Below are 21,343 nucleotides of genomic sequence, written 5' to 3' on the forward strand. Positions count from 1 at the left end.
TGCAGCCCTTCATGTACACTGACTCGAGTATAAGCCGAGGAGGGTATTTTCAGCCCTAAAAAAGGGCTGAAAAACTTGGCTTATACTCGAGTATATACAGTACTTATTTTTTGGAACTTTTCAGGCCAGTGACTTGGCATGCTCTTCTTCTGATGTTCTTCTGAGGGTAGGTGGCCTTGAAAATTACCTTAAGTACAGTGCTTTCCTGTGTATCCTTCTATTGCACGTGAAGGGTGATGTGATGAAACTCACTCAAAAGGCCAGCCCATGATATGCTGCAATCACAATATCTCCTCAGTCTACCAGTTAAATGGGTATAGGCACCATTTACCCAAAAAACTGAAGACAATTCATGACAATAAAGATGTCCTGCCGGCACAGTTCAGAATTAAAAGTGAATATTGCAACCTGAGCTGATTTTTTTTTTTTTCCTTTCTAACATCTCCTAGGGGTTGATTTTAATTATAACAAGTACAATTTGTCAAGAGATGGGCTTGAAAAGAAAACCTTTTCTATCCAACAATTACCTAAACTAAAAGCAAAGCTGTGTAGTAAGCACCATAATGTACCTGAGTGCCACCATAGCCTTTGGGAGATCATATGTAAATATCAGATTTACAGATGTTTATTGGTATTAGCATAGATTTAGGGCAATGCCCTACCCTACAAAAGACACTGTTCCATCCCAGTAAAAAAAAAAAACATCACACCTGCTGCACAGCCTTGCCTTTTACTTTAGAATATCAGACCTGGAGCCCTTGCTATTTGCTTGCACATATTATTATACCAGCACTTCCCAAGACATCATATTGGCTTCCTCAAGACTAAATCATTGTTTCAATTGTGCTGCCTGTTGTCATATGCTATATGGAGCATATGTTCTAAATCTACACTCAAGAAAACATATTCAGATTAGGCACCAGTGCACTTGTGGGTCTGAATATGTCATCTACCTGCACAATCGCCCTTACAACCTGCATTATGGTTAAAGAAAGATTTGACAATCACAAAACAGAAATCCACAAAGCATTCTCTTCTGGTTCTTCAGATCAACTTGTAGCACAACATTTTCTTTAGCAATAACATCCCTTGCCAAGCCTCACATGTATGCTTATAGAGAAGACCATATTCCATTGTCTCCAAGAAGAGGAGACTTTTATTTATTCAGAGGGAAAGTAAATAGATCTATGAATTACAGACCCTAGAGCCTAAGGGACTAAATTGGGGCTTGACAAATTTGCTTGGAATCTAGGAGCCAGCTAAAAAAATTAGGAGCCAGGAACGCGCCCCGTCCTGCTGAGCTTGCGTGCAGAAGCGAACGCATACGTGAGTAGCGCTTGCATATGAAAGCAGTGTTCAAACCACACATGTGTGGTATCACCGCGATCGGTAGAGCGAGAGCAATAATTCTAGCCCTAGACCTTCTCTGTAACACAAAACATGCAACCTGTATAATTTTTTAAAACGTCACGTCATGGAGATTTTAAAGGGTAAAATGTTGTCGCCATCCCCCGAGTGGACGCAATTTTGATGGGTGACATGTTGGGTATCAATTTCGGTGTAACATTATCTTTCACAATATAAAAAAAATGGGCTAACTTTACTGTTTTCTTATTTTTTTATTAAAAAAAAAAATTTTCCCAAAAAAGTGCTCTTGTAAGATCGCTGCACAAATACGGTGAGACAGAAAGTATTGCAACGACCGCCATTTTATTCTCTAGGGTGTTAGAATAAAAATATATATATATAAATATATATATACATATATATATATATATATATATATATATATATATATATATATATATATATATATATATATATATATATATATATATATAATGTTTGGGGGTTCTAAGTAAAGGAAAGTAGATGGGCAGTCAGTGAAAACAGGCAGGGGAAGCTCCATTAGCATTGCTGGTTGTCTTGTCATACCAACGGCCACCACAAGAGGGCACAAGATTCCAGAAGGAAGCATAGGGCTGCAGAAGGCCACAAAGCCGCGGCCTCAATTACCAGCCGGCGTGGCCCAACGCGATCGCGCCGGGGGGGTTGCGCACAGAGACAGGATACCCCAGGCGCCAGGTCGCAAATGTGCCCTAAATTAACTACAGTACTTAGCTTGAATTGTTCTTGTAAGGTTACACAGAGTCACATCATGTAAGAACCTTGGTAGGGTGATATGGGAGGAGTAGGGCGCAACAGGAACATCTATTGAGTTGCATCTTGCCAGCTCCTTATGGCTGTTTACTGTGACCTTAACTTTAAATTTCTCTGTATGTTAATGTCCTAGTCCCGGCCACCTTCCAGCCAAGCTTATGTCCATAGATGCCAGGCTTATGTCAATGAGTGCTACATGTCCATCTTTGATATTGTTGATACTGTTTTATTTTGGTCTCACTAGTAAATTTAATGATTATTATTTTAATATTACGATGATTAATTTCTTTGCTTTATTAATTACATTTTTTAAATTTTCTTGAATGTATCCACCATTTTCCTGTTTTTCCTTCTCTCTCCTCTTTATTTAATAATTTTCCCTTAATTATGCTTTTTCCTGTTTTCATTTCATTTTCATACATTTTTCTTTCTGTTTCCCATTTTCTCCTTTTTTTTCTACTTTATTTTTTCCTCTCTGTTTTCTTTATTCTGATTTAATTACGTTTTTATTTATTTTTTCCCTTTTTTGCTTATTATTGGAATTGAAAGCCTTCCGATAGGCTACATACTGTATATGAAAGAGTGTCAGTGTCACCCTCCAATCTCAGTTTTGCTTCATATTTACTTTTCTTTCTTTGCTTTAAACAGCCTATAAAAAACACCTAGTCCTGATGTTACTATTGCTGCTTGTCCTGCTATTAGAGATATTGTTGCATCTTGGCAGCAACCTCGTGACCATGGGAGCGCTGTGTATACTGCTGGCTGGGTTTTTGGTTTACAATGCGCTTGAAAGCAAGAGCATACTTCATTGCTTAGTAACGTTCTTTAAACAGTACATGATTTTAATCAGTGTCTGGCATTGTTAGGTTTAGATTGGTGGGGTTTCGATTGAGATGTAGCTTGTGGGTAGGTATGTTTTCATTATCGTTTTGTTTGCTGACATCTTGTTCATGTTGGTTACATACAGTGCCTTGAAAAAGTATTCATACCCCTTGAAACTGTGCACATTTTGTCATGTTACAACCAAAAACATAGATGTATTTTATTGGAATTTTATGTGATAGACCAACACAAAGTGACACATAATTGTGAAGTGGAAGGAAAATGATAAATGGTTTTCAATTTGAAAAGTGTGGCGTGCATTTGTATTCAACTCCCCTGAGTCAATACTTTGTAGAACCACCTTTCGCTGCAATTACAGCTGCAAGTCTTTTTGGGTATGTCTCTATCAGCTTTGCACATCTAGAGAATGACATTTTTGCCCATTCTTCATTGCAAACTAGCTCAAGTTCTGTCAGATTGGATGGAGAGCATCTATGAACAGCAATTTTCAAGTCTTGCCACAGATTCTCAATTGGATTTAGGTCTGGACTTTAACTGGGTCATTCCAACACATGAATATGCTTTGATCTAAACTATTCCATTGTAGCTCTGGCTGTATGTTTAGGGTCGTTGTCCTGCTGGAAAGTGAACTTCCACTCCAGGCTCAAGTCTTTTGCAAACTCTAATGCCTTGTACACACGATCGGTCCATCCGATGAAAACGGTCTGATGGACCGCTTTCATCAGTTAACCGATGAAGCTGACTGATGGTCAGTCGTGCCTACACACCATCAGTTAAAAAAACGATCGTGAAAGAACATGGTGACGTAAAACACAACGACGTGCTGAAAAAAACGAAGTTCAATGCTTCCAAGCATGCATCGACTTGATTCTGAGCATGCGTGTATTCTTAACAGATGGACGTGCCTACAAACAATCATTTTTTTTCTATCGGCTAGGTATCCATCGGTTAAATTTAAAACAAGATTACATTTTTTTAACCGATGGATAAATAACTGATGGAGCCTACACACGATCGGTTTAGTCTGATGAAAGCGGTCCATCAGACCGTTCTCATCGGTTTGGCCGATCGTGTGTACGCGGCATTACAGGTTTTCATCTTAGATTGCCCTGTAGTTGGCTCCATCCATCTTCTCATCAACTCTGACCAGCTTCCCTGTCCCTGCTGAAGAAAAGCATCCCTACAACATGATGCTGCCACCACCATGTTTCACGGTGGGGATGGTGTGTTCAGGGTGATGTGATGTGTTAGGTTTCCAACACACATAGCATTTTGCTTTTAGGCCAAAAAGTTACATTTTGGCCTCATCTGGCCAGAGCACCTTCTTCCACATGTTTGCTGTGTCCCCCACATGGCTTCTCGCAAACTGCAAATGGGACTTCTTATGAATTTCTTTCAACAATGGCTTTCTTATTGCCACTCTTTCATAAAGGCCAGATTTGTGGAGTGCACGACTAATAGTTTCCTGTGTACAGATTCTCCCACTTGAGCTGTGGCTCTCTGCAGCTCCTCCAGAGTTACCATGGGCCTCTTGGCTGCTTCTCTGATTAATGCTCTCCTGTCAATTTAGGTGGACGACCATGTCTTGGTAGGTTTGCAGAAACTTGTGCCATACTTTTTCAATTTTTGGATGATGAATTGAACAGTGCTTCATGAGATGTTCAAAGCTCAGGATATTTTTTTTTATAACCTAACCCTGCTTTAAACTTCTCTACAACTTTATTCCTGACCTGTCTGTTGTGTTCCTTGGCTTTCACGATGCTGTTTGTTTACTAAGGTTCTCTAACAAACTTCTGAGAGCTTCACGGAACAACCGTATTTATACTGAGATTAAATTACACACAGATGGACTATTTACTCAATTTACTAATTAGGTGACTTCTGAAGGCAATTGGTTCCACTAGATTTTAGTTTAGGGTTATCAGAGTAAAGGGGGCTTAATACAAATGCATGCCACACTTTTCACATATTTATTTGTAAAATATGTTGAAAACCATTTATCATTTTCCTTCCACTTCACAATTATGTGTGGTCCCAAATGGTCCCATTTACGTTTTTGGTTGTAACATGGCAAAATGTGAAAAATTTCAAGGGGTATGAATACTTTTTTAAGGCACTGTAATAATGTTTTTGCAATACTGTGATGCAGATCACTGGTTTGTCCCAGATCATTAGCAAAGCTGCTGCTGATTTGTCACTTGTATTCCCAAAGTAAGCAAGCTGGTACTTCTAATCCTACAGCTCAAAAATTCAAAGCTTTTCAGTTACCTGTTTTCCCACAGACATGTGTTCTAAAACTGGAAACTATGGGTGTTGACATGTTTGCTTTGCTGTTTAATTCAGCTACACACTCAGTTCCAGCCAACACCTGTCCATCTGCAGTACCTTTCTATTTAAGATGGGGTAATTTCCTTAGGCATTGCTTGCACAATAGGTTATTTTACTGCCAGCAGACCACTGTTCTAGTGATTCAGAGTGTTCCTGAGTGACCCCAAGCCTCTGAGTGAACCTGTTTTTATGAGTAACACTGAGCTGCAGCATTTTCTGCATCCTCAAACCTCCAGAGACTCTTTTTATCATATTCTGTCATGTGACTCACTGTATTTCTGTAGCTTCAGTGCACTCATGCCTTCACCTCCAGTTTCTCTACTGCAATCCAGATTGTATCCTGCTTTTGTGTCTAAAGTGTACTTCAACTTGTATTCTGTGAACCTTTGACCCGATGCACTATAGCCTTCTTCCTGCCCCAGTGACTGTGTATTTCAGCTTGCATTTCTGTTCCACTGTGCTCCCTTGTTGCCTTAGTGTGTTGCCTGTGCAATCCAACCACATCCAGCATTCCTACTCCTGTGTGTTTCCTGTGCACTCCAGACACATCCAGTATACCTTCATTTCTGCTACCCTTGTGTTTGTAGTGGCTCCCAAAATCCTCTGAGAATCCTGTGCACCACTGTGTTAATTGAACATACTGTCAACCTGTGTTCCACTCTCTCCAAATTCTCTTGCCCCTGTGTTCCAGTGAGTTCCAGCACCCCAGCCCCCCTAGATACCTTTGAGTTCCTGCCTTCCTGTGACTTCAGCACCCCAGTGCTACAAGAGAGGTATGCACTCTTGCTTCCCTATAGTTCATACACATCAGTTTTTCTAGATACCCTTGTACTCCAGTCACTCTGTTTGGCCAGCATTCCTGTGCTTTCCTAGACTCTAGACCCCAGGGCTACACATTGGCCCGCATGGGTGTGCTTGACGGCCACAATTTGGAAGCTGTTTTGACGCAAAATCCATCATCCCTTGCAGGATGCTCTGGCATAGATCAGGTGTACCTTAGACTCTGTGACTCATACAAGACATGGTTATGGTGGTTTAACAGAATAGGTAATCCATTGGATAAGCATAACATGCAGTTTATTAAACAGGTGCAAAATGTTAAAGGGGTTGTAATGGTTCGTAATGGTTTTATTTTCTAAATAGGTTACTTTAAGCTAGTGCATTGTTGGGTCACTTACCTTTTCCTTCGATTTGCCATCTAAATGTTTTTTTTTCTTTGTTTGAATTTCTCACTTCCTGTTTCTCCTCAGTAAGCTTTCCACCATCATCCGAGCGGTGGAAAGTCATTTATAACAGCTTACTAAACACCTTACTGAGGAGGAACAGGAAGTGAGAAATTCAGAAATGGAAGGAAAAGGTAAGTGAACCAACAATGCACTAGCTTATAGTAACTAGTTTAGAAAATAAAAAACGAACCTTTACAACCCCTTTGAGCATTATTGCAAAACAGGTTCAGGGTTTCAAAGAGCAAGAGAACAAAATAGATTATGAAAGATAAACTTCTCACAGTAATGTCTCTGTGACCAGGTAAGAGAAATGTGTGGCTGTATAACATAATCTGTATAAGACTCTATAGCAACAGAGAGTCTAGCTGAGAATCACTGCTTCAGTAAAAACAGTTCAGAACACAATACAGCTAGAATCATCCTCATAAACAGTATTCTTCTCAGTTAAGTTCAGGATAGCTCTGGTAACATAGGAAAACAGTGGCAAAGATCCAGTGCAAGGACAAAAAGGCTACCCTGCTGGAACTGGGCTACTTCCTTAGCAGTTGGGAAGGAGCTTTCCACAGTAGCTGGGTTTACCTTAGATTAAAAGCTGCATGCTATTGGGATCCATCCCAACAGCTGCCTAGGGGTCAGTTCTGACAGTTGGAGGGCCATTCCCCTAGCTGAAGATCACTTGGCCAGCTACTTCTGTAGGTGAGGTTATTCCGAGCTGCTGAGGGAGGGAAGTTGCAGAACTTATCTTCCCTGTTCATGGAAGATAGGTTGTGTTGGAAAAGGTTGTGTTGTTCACCTTGTTTGGTATTGTTTTATATGCTTTATTAACAAATCATACAACCCCTGAGACACAAAGAAACCTCTATGACCTTAATAAATAAAACACATTGTGCAAAGTTTCTAGAATTCAGTATACCTCAATTATACATAGAAATTATGCAGAGAAGTAAAAGGTGAAGCCAAAAGATCAGTATAGAGTCTTTAGTTGAATTGAAAATGAAAGGTTATTTTGGCACATCTGCTATAGAAGATAGCGAGCAGAGATATTTTAAAATGTGTTGTGTTTGAGATAAAAGATTTTTCAGCTGAAGAACTTTCAACAGAGAAGTATGAGCTTTTGTGCATGTACCAAGCTGTAGCCAGCCAGTTCAAAGATATGTGGTTAGCCAAACAAGAAAGCAGCAGAGGGATTTTAAAATGAGGCTGGCAGCAGCTTTCTGATGCTTGGCAGAATTTGGAAAGCACAAGGGTTGATTTCTTTAAATGTAATATGCTTCTATTCTCTAAGTGTAAAAAAGGAGATTGTAAAAAAAAAAGGGGAAAAAACAAACCAAAAAGCAGCAACATTATTAAACCAAGTATAGGAAAACTCATTTAAATGTAAATGGGTTTTTATTTTAATGTTAAAACATTTTCTTTTTTTCATTTTTTCTTTTTTATGTCCTGTCTTTGTAACTCGTGTAAACAATCTCTTTCAACTCAACAAAAATGTTTTATAAGAATTAAGTTCACTTTTATGTAGTTATGAAAGAACAGGATTATCTAATGAATATAGAAATTCACCACTGCCCGTTTGTCTATAATTCATTTAGTTCTACACCAATCCAAATAGAATTTAATCTCAATGTGGCACACAATCCAAACACTAAACACTAAACCAATGCTCTACTCCAGGGGTCTCCAAAATATGTGCTTGCATTTATCCGGCCCCTTGGGGCACTATTCATTCCACGTATATGAGACACTATTTTGCCCTCTAACTCCAGAAATGGAGCATAATTCCTGCCACTGACATCACCAATGGGACACTATTCCTCCCCCTAATACCAAAGATGGGACACGGTTTACTCCCACTGATGCCAGCATTTTTTTTTATTCCTGCTGGCCACAGTCCGGCCCCCTAAAATCTGAAGGACAGTAAACTGGCCCTTTGTTTAGAAAGTTTGGAGACCCCTGCTCTACTCTGAACAAAGTTTGAGAAAGTTGGGCAAACCTGAACTCCCAAACTATAAAGAATGCATAAAAATATTAGAATTTTACTAAATTATATCAAAACACTTAGGGGCAGATCCACAGAGCGAGTACGCCGGTGTATCTACTGATACGCCGGCGTACTTTCAAATTTCCCGCATCGTATCGTTGTTTTGAATCCTCAAAACAAAATACGACGGCTTCTGGGTTAGATCCGACAGGTGTACGTCTTTGTACACCTTCGGATCTAAGATGCAATACTTCGGCGTCCGCTGGGTGGCGTTCACGTCGTTTTCCGCGTCGGGTATGCAAATGAGCTATTTCCGACGATCCACGAACGTACGTGTGGCCGGCGCATTTTTTTTACGGCGTCTGTAGTCGGCTATTTCCGGCGTATAGTTAAAGCTGCTATTTCGTCGCGTATAGTTAGACTTGCCATGTTAAGTATGGCCGTCTTTCCCGCGTTTAATTCAAATTTTTTTTTTTTGCGTAAGTCGTCCGTGAATCGGAATGTACGTAAGTCACGTCTATGTTAAAAAAATAACGTCCTTGCGACGTCATTTAGCGCAATGCACAGCGGGAAATTTAGGGACGGCGCATGCGCAGTTCATTCAGCGCGGGGACACGCTTCATTTAAATGAAACACGCCCCCTAATCGCCGATTTGAATTCCGCGCCGTTATGCCGCTTGAGATACACTACGCCGCCGTAACTTACGGCGCAAATTCTTTAGGGATTCGAACCGGCCTAATGTAAGTTACAGCGGCGTAGCGTATCTCACATACGCTGCGCCGATCTATTTGTATGTGAATCTACCCCTTTATGTCTAGTGGTGAACCGAACCGCCCAGGGTTTTGGTTTGACCAAGGTTTGGCAAACCTAAAAGAGACACTTAAAGGGGTTGTAAAGACAAAAATATTTTCCTCTTAAATTAAAGTCTGACAGTAGCTGATAAAGTAAAAAGTAATGTTTTGCATTATAATTGGTTTGATACCTGTTGAAATCGAGCTGTTTTATTCACCTCTAGCACTCCTAAATCGTTATTCTCACGGACTTCCTGATTTGCGGTGCACATTCTTTCTTGCTACATAATGGGAATTACAGTTAGCCTCCATGCCTGTGAGGGATAAGAGAGCATCTTCACGCAGAGCTGTAGTCATAGGGAGGGGGTGAGCACATTCTGCTTTCCACTATGCAAAACAGCTCAGATGCTGGTGGAAAGCAAGAAGAGGAGAGACAGGAAATGGCATTTTCAAACCTGGATTACTGTATTTTGGAGGATAAAAGGAAAAATGAGGTAAGTGATATTTAAATGCTCTTGCTTACAGCAATTAATTGATCTAATAAAAAATGAACCTTTAAAGTTCCTTTAAACATTCAAAAAGTCATTTAACTAACATACCTAGAGAGTGTTGTGATCCTGCCTATGAATGTACAGAAAGTGTTGCAGCAGCACTGAAATTTACAAAAGAAAAACATTTTAAAATTTCTAGCAATCGACATGTAGTTGCCAGCTTTTTTTATTTAAATGAAAACACAGTACACTGTGCCCCTGCAAGGATCTGCTATGTATTTTTGGGGACTTTTGGAGGGGTTTGTGTGCTGTTTTTATTTTTCAAAAATAAAGCTAGCAATACATGTAATTTGCCTGCAATTTCAACTGTGTGATTTTTTTCTTTGTTAAAGCGGAGTTACAGCCTTTTAGTGTTTATTAAAAGTCAGCAGCTACAAAAAGTGTAGCTGCTGACTCTTAATAAACAGACACTTACCTGCTCCACGGTCCAGCGACGCGGCTGTCTGGGGGTCCGCTCCTCCTCCCCCCTCTCCGGCCAACGCCTCCATTCATAGTTTGGGCACCTGGCCGTGACAGCTTTTGGCTTCATGGCCGGGCACTCACTGCGCATGCGCGAGTCGTGCTGCGCTCTATGAGTGGACAGGCGATCTCCTGGGACCTGTCACGTGTCCCTGGAGATCGCCTAAAGGGACGGGCCGCCTAAGGCGAGAAGAGAAGTCGCAGAGGCGGTCCCTTGGTGGAAGGAGGAAGTGGGACAGGAAGTCCCACTCCTACCGAAGTCCCCACCCCCCCCAAAAAAAATGACATGCCAAATGTGGCATGTAAGGGGGCGAGGAGTACTTAAAACGGAAGTTCTACTTTTGGGTGGAACTCCGCTTTATTATCTTCTTTGCTGTAGCACATCCTACAGCAAAAACAAAAATACATTTCCTAGCCCTAGTGTATCCCTTCTCCTCCCCAAAATACATACAAGACTGTTTGATTTAGGTATGGATCTTAAGGGGGTACACCATGCAAAAAATTAAAATTGTGTGAGGGAATCATAACAGACTTTTAATCCAAGCATGCAAATGAAGGGGGTGAGCAAGCACCTCCCCAAACTATACCAGGCCACATGCCCTCAACATGGGGGGCTGCCTTGCCAGAGAAGACCCTCCCTGAAAGCACCTTGTCCCCACTTTAATGAGGACTAGCGCATCATCCCCACAACCCTGACCAATGGTTGTGGGCGTCTACAGGTGGAGGGCTGTTTGGAATTTGGAAGCCCCCTTTAATAATGTTACCCTAAAGTTATATTTTGAGATTTAATATTTCTCAGATATGATATTATGTTAATAAGAGTTCTTTGACCATGAATGAAAGCTTTAACACAACAACAAGATTTATTGGTCAGTAGTAAGAAGGTCTAAACTAATACACAGCAATCTATCTTTAGCATAAGCAAACAGCAAGATATACAACAAATAGGACAAGCATGTATTAATATAAGTGCTAGGAGATGTCCTGATATTTACCAGTGGTGTCGTGTGAGGACCTTAATCAGATGAATGTCTCCCTCTGATATCTCTGTTTAAGACTTAAACTAATAAAGACCCATCTCTCGTAGACTTGCATAGGGCCATCCCGATTGGTGGAACTATCTTACCCTTCTCCTCCCTCCAAGCGTATCTCATTCAGGATTGGACCATTTCCCCATCCCCTTGATTTAAAATAACTCAGCCCTACACTAGTGCCTCCTCTCTTGGCTAGAAAATAATTATGGCAGGTCATCACCTCCTCTTGAATGGGGCATTAGTTATGCAAGGTCATATCCTAAGCAAATTGTGCATTCCTGAACAGATGGCCATATTCTTAGAATATCAAATGTGTCCATTGAAGTGGATATAGGGTTAGTTAACAAAGGGGGTTCAAAAGGTCTGGTCTAGATAATTACTTTGGCCCCATATAGTCTCCTGATAAGTTAATGCATTTAGGTATGGTGCTTTCTCGCATTTAAAATTTACGATTGGTAAATAGCAGAGCATCTCCTGTGGCACACACACACATGTTTAGCCCAATCTAACATTGCTGCACTTCAAAAGAAACTGGTAAATGAATTTGGTTTTCAAGTCAAAGCCTGACAATCGTGTTCCCATATATGTGTCCAGATAACTATATTAACCCAGTAAGTAAAAATAATATTTCATACCAACTAATCATAATGGCATCCCAGTCTTAGTCCGTAGGGTTCAGTATTAAGTTGGCCCACCATTTACAGTTATAACAGCTTCAACAGTCTGTCCAGAAGGTGTGTGTCTATGTTTGACCATTCTTCCAGAAGCGCATTTGTGAGGGCAGGCACTGATGTTGGATGAGAAGGCCTGACTCGCAGTCTCCACTCTAATTCATCCCAACAATGTTCTATTGGGTTAAGGCAGGCCAGTTAAGTTCCTCCATCCCAAACTCGCTCATCCATAATGTAAGGTTGTTTTTCAGGGGTTCGGCTTGGCCCCTTAGTTCCAGTGAAGGGAACTGAAGGCATCAGCATGCCAAGACATTTTGGACAATTTCATCCTCCCAACTTTGTGGGAACAGTTTGGGGATGGCCCCTTCCTGTTCCAACATGACTGCTCAACAGTGCACAAAGCAAGGTCCATAAAGACATGGATGAGAAAGTTTGGGGTGGAGGAACTTGACTGGTCTGCACAAAGTCCTCACCTCAGCCCAATAGAACACCTTTGGGGTGAATCAGAGTGGAGACTGCAAGCCAGGCCTTGTCGTCCAACATCAGTGCCTGACCTCACAAATGTACTTTTGTCAAACATTCTCATAGACACACTTTGTGGACAGCCTTCTTAGAAGGATTAAAGCTGTTATAGCTGAAAAGGGTGGGCCAACACAATATTGAACCCTTTGGACTAAGACTGGGATGCCATTAAAGTTCATATGCATGTAAAGGCAGGTGTCGCAATACTTTTGACCATATAGTATACGATGCATGGTTTCCACAATACAGGAAAAACAAGCTAAAGTTTGGGCATTCATCTGAAAATCTTAGTGGGTTTGTAAGAAGTGATTTTTTTTGTGAAGAAAGCATTTCCATACGTGGAGTTTAAACCTCTATTCCTCTACACACAAATAGGTAGATTCAGGTAGAGTGGAATATCTTTAGGGCGGCGTAGCCTAGCCTGTGTAGGCTACACCACCGTAAATTAACTAGGCTAGTAGTGATTTTCAATCTACTTACCTGCTAATCTACTGCGGCGTAGCCTCAAACGAGCGGGCGTAAGGGCGCCTAATTCAAATGACTTGGAGGGGGGTGTGTATCATGGTAATGAGGCCCCGTACACACGACCGAGTTTCTCGGCAGAATTCAGCCAGAAACTCGATCGGAGCTGAATTCTGCCGAGAAACCCGGCCGTGTACACTTTCGGCCGAGGAAGCCGACGAGTTCCTCGTCGAGCCAAATAGAGAACATGTTCTCTATTTCCTCGTTGTTCAATGAGGAAAGTTAGCTCGCCGAGATCCTCGGCGGCTTCACACAGAACTCGACGAGCAAAACGATGAGTTTTGCCCGTCGAGTTCCTCAGACGTGTGTACGGGACGTGATGCTTGACCTCACGTTTTTGACGTTTTTTTACACTGCGCATGCGCCGGGCGACTACATTTCCCAGTGCGCATTGCGGCTAAGTACGCCGTACGGGCCTATTGATTTAGACGTGCACGTAAACGACGTAAATCCCGATTCGCGGACGACTTAAAAATTTCGAATTTTGCAGCGGGAACGGCGGCCATACTTAACATTACTATTCCACTAGAGCATAGCTCTAACTTTAGGCGGCCTATCCCTTACGGAAACGACGTAATTCGACTGCATCGGACTGGCGTACGTTCGTGAATCGACGTATCCCCTCATTTACATAATCTACGCCGGCCGCAATGGAAGCGCCATCTAGCGGCCACCAGAAAAATTGCAAGCTAAGATAGAACGGCGCAAGCCGTCCTATCTTAGCTTTGTTTAAGCGTATCTCTGTTTGAGCATACGCTTAAACATAGGGCGGCGTAGATTCAGAGTTAGGTCGGCTTATCTGTAGATAAGCCGGCCTAACTCTTTCTGAATCTACCTAATGGTGTGCTCCCTTTTACAATCTTACAATTCAAAACTTTGCACCAAGTTCACTATATGGACCATTTATGAATTTATAAAGAGGAGAGATACTGTATAATACATGCCTGTCCACCACTCATGTATCAGACTTGCTATCTATTAATCAGCTACACAGATTAAACAATATAAAGCAATTAACACACTTCAAGAAGTGTTGGATGCCTGGTCCCCTGCTGCAAGCTGTAGCACTGTATCATTGCAAGGGACAGTTGTAATGTAACAGTTGATAGATGAACCCACAGCACATAGTGCAGGATCAGGTTTCTGACACTCCCAGTGTCATGGTCTTACCTCCTTGCTGTCCTCCTTCGTTTGACATGTGCTGGCGGCCATCTTGGTTTCTGGGTTTCTTGTAGCCTCCCACCCTGCGGCTCCTCCTTCCCACTGGGAGGAGCTGGATGCCTGGCTCATATATATAGGAGCTCTGTGGCTTCAGTTCCTTGCTTGGTCCTCCTGTGTTCACATGCTTCTAAGACTGCTGCTGCTTCTGGTTCCGATCCTGGCTTCGTCTGACTACCCTGCTGGTTACTGATCCTGGCTTCGTCTGACTACCCTGCTGGTTCCTGATCCTGGCTTCGTCTGACTACCCTTCTGGTTCCTGATCTCTGGCTTCGCAAAGACTCTGCTTCGGGTTCACCATCCGTTTGGACTTTTGCTTTACAGCTTGATTTTAATAAAGCATTCTTATTTTCACTTATCTCTTGTTGTACGTCTGGTTCATGGCTCCGTGACATTAGGACCAAGCCATGAATTCTGACGGTACAGGGCCATCCTCGCTACCCACGCTGGTTGCCAGACTTGATCAGCAGGATCACCTGTTGGGTCGGTTCGCTGTGGCGTTGCAAACCCTGCTTGAACGCACGGCTCATTTCGCTCCCGTTGCCGATGGGTCGGTGGTCGCTCCTGGGCCCGCTCCTACTGCCGCTCCGGTTGTTGCGCCAGAGTCTACCCCGACACCTGTTGTTGCGCCTGCGGTGTTTCGGGGTATGACCGGTTCTGCCCCCCTTCCACAGCGCTTTGGGGGAGAGCCAACTCAGTGCCGAGGTTTCCTTAACCAGGTGGGCATCTATTTCGAGTTGCTGCCACATGCCTTTCCTACTGAGAGATCAAAGGTGGGCTTCTTGATCTCGCTGCTCTCGGACAGGGCCTTGGCCTGGGCCAGCCCTTTATGGGAGAACAACAATCCGGTGGTTGCCGAGTTTTCCGGTTTTGTTGCTTCTCTTCGGAAGGTATTCGATGTGCCGGCTCGCGCTGCCTCTGCTGCGAAGCTCCTTTTGTCCGTCAGACAGGGTTCACGATCCGTAGCCGAATACGCCATTGAGTTTCGTACCCTTGCAGCAGAGGTGGGCTGGAATAATGAGGCTCTGGTCGCTGCTTTCTCTCATGGTCTCTCGGATGTCTTGAAGGATGAGGTTGCAGCTAAGGACCTACCAGTGGAGCTCGAGGCTCTTATTTCTTTCCTGATTTTGATTGACACCAGACTCAGGGAGAGACCTTCCTTTAAGGAGTGCCTGCGGAGGCCTCCTAACAGTTTGGCGCCTAAGTTTGCTGTCCCACCCGTGCCTCCCTCTCCTCCCACGCCTCCTGGGGTTGACTTGTCTGGGGGTGAACCCATGCAGCTGGGGTTTGCTCACCTGTCTGAGGGGGAGAGGGCACTCCGGAGACGCGAGGGCCGATGCATGTACTGTGGTCTCGGTGGTCATTTTCGGTTGGCATGTCCGAACCGTCCGGGAAACGCTCGCACCTGAGATCCTGTCGGGGGCAGATCTTGGGTGGAGTCTCCTCGTCCCCGGTTTCCCGTGTTGACAAACCACTGATCACTGTTGTCCTCTCCTGGGTCGGGGGCTCGGTGATGACCCAGGCGTTGGTGGACTCTGGTGCTGGTGGTTTGTTCATTGATAGTGTGTTCGCTGCCGCCAATTCCATTCCTCTGCAGGCTCGAGGTTCCCCGCTGGCTCTTGAGGCGATAGACGGCAGACCCCTCCAGCCGTCACACGTGACTCATGAGACCCTTCCAGTGGGGATAGCCATTGGTGCCGTTCACAGAGAGTCGGTCTGCTTCCAGGTTATTTCGTCTCCACACTACTCGGTGGTCTTGGGGTACCCCTGGCTCCAGAAGCATAATCCGACTTTCGATTGGAGATCGGCCGAGATCCTCTCGTGGTCACCGCAGTGTGGGGCTAGTTGCATCCATGGGCCTGTCAAGTTGCTGTGTACTTCCTCGGACTCTCTGTTGCCTCCTGAATACGAGGAGTACCGGGATGTATTCGATAAGGTGCGCGCGGTTGCCCTACCTCCGCACCGCCCATACGATTGTGCCATAGAGTTACAACCTGGTGCCGTTCCTCCTCGTGGCAGGGTCTATCCACTGTCGGTGGCGGAGAATGAGGCCATGGAGGAGTACGTGATGGAGGCGCTTTCACGCGGGCACATTCGCAAATCCTCGTCCCCGGCAGGGGCTGGATTTTTCTTTGTGAAAAAGAAGGGCGGTGAGTTGAGGCCTTGCATCGATTACAGGGGTCTCAATCGCATCACGATCAAGAACGCTTACCCGATACCCTTGATTTCCGAGCTGTTCGATCGCCTTAAAGGGGCCATGGTCTTTACCAAACTCGACCTGAGGGCGGCATATAACCTGGTAAGGATCAAGGCGGGTGATGAGTGGAAGACCGCGTTTAACACCCGGACCGGTCATTATGAATCCTTGGTTATGCCCTTTGGGTTGTGCAATGCGCCCGCAGTCTTTCAGGAATTCATCAATGATGTTTTCCGTGACCTGTTGCAGCAGTGTGTGGTGGTCTATTTGGATGACATCTTGGTATATTCTGAATCCATGGAGGCCCACATTCTGGATGTCAAACGAGTGTTGCAACGGTTACGAGAGAACAAGCTGTTCGGTAAGCTTGAGAAATGCGAATTTCACCGATCCCAGGTAACCTTCTTAGGTTACATCATTTCCGCTGAGGGGTTCTCCATGGATCCTGAGAAGGTTTCGGCTGTCTTACAGTGGCCCCAGCCCAGTGGTCTTCGTTCCCTGCAGCGCTTTTTGGGCTTCGCCAATTATTATCGGAAGTTCATCAGGGACTTTTCCATGCTGGCCAAGCCTCTCACGGATCTGACCAGGAAGGGCAGTAATTCCCAGGTCTGGCCGCTCGAGGCCATCCGAGCTTTTGAGGCCCTAAAATCCGCCTTTGTGTCGGCTCCGATTCTGTCGCATCCCAACCCTGGGTTGCCCTTTGTCCTCGAGGTGGACGCGTCTGAGACGGGAGTAGGCGCTCTTCTGTCTCAGCGTAGAACACCAGAGGGTCCTCTGCTTCCTTGTGGGTTTTACTCCCGGAAACTGTCTCCCGCGGAGTGCAACTATCAGATTGGTGACAGGGAGTTATTGGCCATCGTGCAGGCCCTTAAAGAATGGAGGCACTTGCTCGAGGGCTCGGTGGTTCCGGTTCTCATCCTGACGGACCACAAGAATCTGACCTACCTTTCTGAGGCCAAGAGGTTGTCACCACGTCAGGCCAGATGGGCTCTGTTCTTGTCACGTTTTAATTACGTGGTCTCCTACCTACCCGGTTCCAAGAACATCAGGGCGGATGCCTTATCACGGCAGTACTCCGAGCTGTCCAGGGAGGAATCGATTCCGACTTCGGTCATACCTCCGAATCAGATCCTGGCCGCCATTCGCACCAGCCTGACCTCTCCCCTGGGTGAGCAGATTTTGGCGGCTCAATCTGGTGCTCCCTCTGGGAGACCCAACGGCAGATGTTTTGTGCCTGAGGAGTTGCGCACTCGGTTGTTGCGAACCTACCATAACTCCAAGACCGCGGGGCATCCTGGAAAGAATCAGCTGTCCTGGGCTGTTTCACGTCTGTTCTGGTGGCCTTCCCTACGTTCCGACATCGCCGCATATGTAGCGGCATGCTCCGTTTGTGCCCAGAGTAAGTCCCCTCGGCACCTTCCGTTGGGCCTTCTGCAACCCATAGCCACCGGGGAGCGCCCATGGTCGCACCTGGGGATGGATTTCATCGTGGACCTCCCTGCATCCCAAGGCCATACGGTCATTCTCATGATTGTGGATCGGTTTTTCAAAATGTGCCACTGTGTTCCTCTCAAGAAGTTACCCTCTGCACAAGAGTTGGCCACGATTTTTGCCAGGGAGGTCTTCCGGTTGCACGGTTTGCCCAAGGAGATTGTGTCGGATCGGGGGAGTCAGTTTGTGTCCAGGTTCTGGCGCGCCTTTTGCTCCCAGTTGGGGATTCATCTCTCCTTCTCCTCGGCCTACCACCCTCAGTCCAATGGGGCCGCAGAACGATCCAATCAGGCCTTGGAGCAATTCCTTCGTTGCTATGTCTCCGATCACCAAGACAATTGGGTTGACCTCCTGCCTTGGGCTGAGTTTGCCAGGAACACGGCGGTGAACTCTTCCTCTGGGACGTCTCCCTTCATGGCCAATTATGGGTTCCAACCTGCCGTGTTACCGGAGGCATTCTCTCCCCAGGATATTCCGGCTGTGGAGGATCACCTTTCCGTCCTACGTGCTTCTTGGGTACAGATCCAGAAGTCCCTTGAGGTCTCTGCGCAGCGCCAGAAACTCCAGGCTGATCGCAGACGAGCGCCTGCTCCTTCCTACCAGGTCGGAGACTGTGTATGGTTGTCCACCCGCAACCTCAACCTTCGTGTGCCCACTCCCAAGCTGGCTCCTTGCTTTGTTGGTCCCTTCCGAGTGCTTCGCAGGGTAAACCCGGTGGCCTATGCCCTTGCGCTTCCACCTGGCATGCGGATCTTCAACGTGTTTCATGTCTCCCTGTTGAAGCCACTGGTGTGCAATCGCTTCACTTCCTCGGTTCCTCGGCCTCGTCCGGTCCAAGTGGGCAATCATGAGGAGTATGAGGTGAGCAATATCCTGGACTCACGCCTGGTCCGCGGTCGGGTGCAGTTTTTGGTCCACTGGCGTGGTTATGGTCCAGAGGAGTGTTCCTGGGTTCCCTCCGCAGATGTCCATGCTCCTGCCTTGCTCCGAGCCTTCCACGCACGCTTCCCTCAGAAACCGTTTTTTGCCCCGCGGAGGAGGGGCCCTTGAGGGGGAGGTACTGTCATGGTCTTACCTCCTTGCTGTCCTCCTTCGTTTGACATGTGCTGGCGGCCATCTTGGTTTCTGGGTTTCTTGTAGCCTCCCACCCTGCGGCTCCTCCTTCCCACTGGGAGGAGCTGGATGCCTGGCTCATATATATAGGAGCTCTGTGGCTTCAGTTCCTTGCTTGGTCCTCCTGTGTTCACATGCTTCTAAGACTGCTGCTGCTTCTGGTTCCGATCCTGGCTTCGTCTGACTACCCTGCTGGTTACTGATCCTGGCTTCGTCTGACTACCCTGCTGGTTCCTGATCCTGGCTTCGTCTGACTACCCTTCTGGTTCCTGATCTCTGGCTTCGCAAAGACTCTGCTTCGGGTTCACCATCCGTTTGGACTTTTGCTTTACAGCTTGATTTTAATAAAGCATTCTTATTTTCACTTATCTCTTGTTGTACGTCTGGTTCATGGCTCCGTGACACCCAGAAATGTGTCATATGAGAACAGGTAAGAATTATGACTCTCATTTATTATTATTTTTTGTAACATAGGTGGCATTTTTGCATTTCCAATAAGGCTCTTTAGATTTGTCTATTCCTGTTGTTTAAAGAGAGATGTTCAAAATAAATAGCACATGTCTTTCCAGTATTTAATGGCTCTGAAACTAGTTTATGTCTCTTTTTTTTATCCAAGATGGGGCCTATAATCCATTGTATAAGTGTGGAATTAGCAATTGTGTGTTTTTAAAGTGCTTTTCATTTCACTGTAATTTCTGAATCAAATGTATTATTTATAAGAGCATAGTCATGACTCAATGGGGAACCTGTATTGAATTTTTAGGAAATCTTCTAAAATATGTTTCTTCAAGGGACAGCCTGAATGAGATGCCAAATTAGCATGCGTAAAATATATTTAGCAGAATATTTCTGTTTTTACAGCAAACAAAACAAAACCTTTAGATTACCTAATTATTTTCCATTTCCCTGTCCCTGTTCATGTATGAAATTGTATAACTGAATCAGGATCCATTCAGAGTATTGTATTATAATGACATGCTGTAAAATGTATTTCATCTCACAAAACTAAGTGTAGTGCATTGGAGTGATATTCATTTTAAATGTCACCCCAATGCACCTAGCCAGCACAACGCAAAATGCACCGGCGTTTTAAGAAACACAGATATAATCTATTTTCACATTGAGGTCCACTACATTGAAACATTCTGCATGTCCATTTGAGGTCAACTGCCAGCCCATTAAAAATGAATAGGATGCCCTAACACCGTGCATCTCAAGGCATGAAAACATGCATGTTAACATGGGTGCATTACCACAATGCATAGTGTGAATGACCTATTTGGTGTATGTCTTTAATATATATTTTTTTTCTTCTTCTAGTGTTCATACATACCACAATGTGGAAAAAATTATGAAGACTCAATGTCACTTGTTAATATCATCATGGAGAACTTCCGGAAACATCAAAGATTTTCATGTTTTTATGATCCAGAAGGAAATCAAAAGAATGTCATTTTAACCAAACTTTACAGCTCCAATGTATTATTTCACGCATTATTTTGGCCGACATGTATGATGATTGGAGGTATCGCCATCGTCGCCATGGTGAAGCTCACACAGTACCTCTCCCTTCTATGTGAGAGAATCCAAAGGGTCAACAGATAAAACCAGTTCTGAAGTTACTTTACAACAGAATACTGTTTCTTTTATTTTCATTCTTCACCAAAGAACCTTAAGTTTGTAATGTGCCAGTCTGTTTATAAGTTCCTTAATCTATTCTTATAAGTAGAGCAATAATGCAAAATCTGTTCTTTATGCAAACAAAATGTCATATTTGGAGAAAGAAACTGTGGTAATTATTTTGTGGTCTTCAGTCTTTTATTTACAGTCAAAACAGGGCTCATTTAAGGGGAAAATATCTTGACATTCTGTCTTATAAAAGTCTTATAACATCCTAAAAAACAAATAAATTTTGTGGTTTTGATTTTTATTTTTTTTCCAGCCTGGGCATTTTTATGCTACAATTAGTATTGAATATAAACTATTCATTTATTGGCCTAAAATTTTCAAACCATATTTATAAAAGAATATATGTTAGGTAGGTAAAAAAAAGTTGATTTTAGACTTGGAAATTTATTGCAGTCGAAAAAGGTAAACTTTAAACAATATTATTAATAAGCGCAATCTTAGTAAATATTAATTAATGATCTCCAATCAAATATTTATAATATAATATTTGTGAGAAAATGCTTAAAACTGGACTCCAATAACCTTGTGGGGTGCTACCTCTTTCAAATA

At 44.0% G+C, this 21,343-nt stretch overlaps 1 protein-coding gene across 3 annotated transcripts in view; it reads left to right on the forward strand.

The window, feature by feature from the left end:
* KCNMB2 (potassium calcium-activated channel subfamily M regulatory beta subunit 2) overlaps nucleotides 1-21,035 on the forward strand; it is a 607,102-nt gene extending 586,067 nt beyond the window's left edge. For all 3 annotated transcript variants that reach the window (XM_040349404.1, XM_040349403.1, XM_040349402.1), the window contains one exon: nucleotides 20,426-21,035. In XM_040349404.1, coding sequence (XP_040205338.1) covers nucleotides 20,426-20,710 — 285 coding nt within the window. In that variant the 3' untranslated portion in view covers nucleotides 20,711-21,035. The remainder of the gene's footprint in view (nucleotides 1-20,425) is intronic.
* The last annotated feature ends 308 nt before the right edge of the window (nucleotides 21,036-21,343 follow it).

This window comes from Rana temporaria, chromosome 4 (assembly GCF_905171775.1).
Source record: "Rana temporaria chromosome 4, aRanTem1.1, whole genome shotgun sequence".
NCBI lineage: Eukaryota > Metazoa > Chordata > Amphibia > Anura > Ranidae > Rana > Rana temporaria.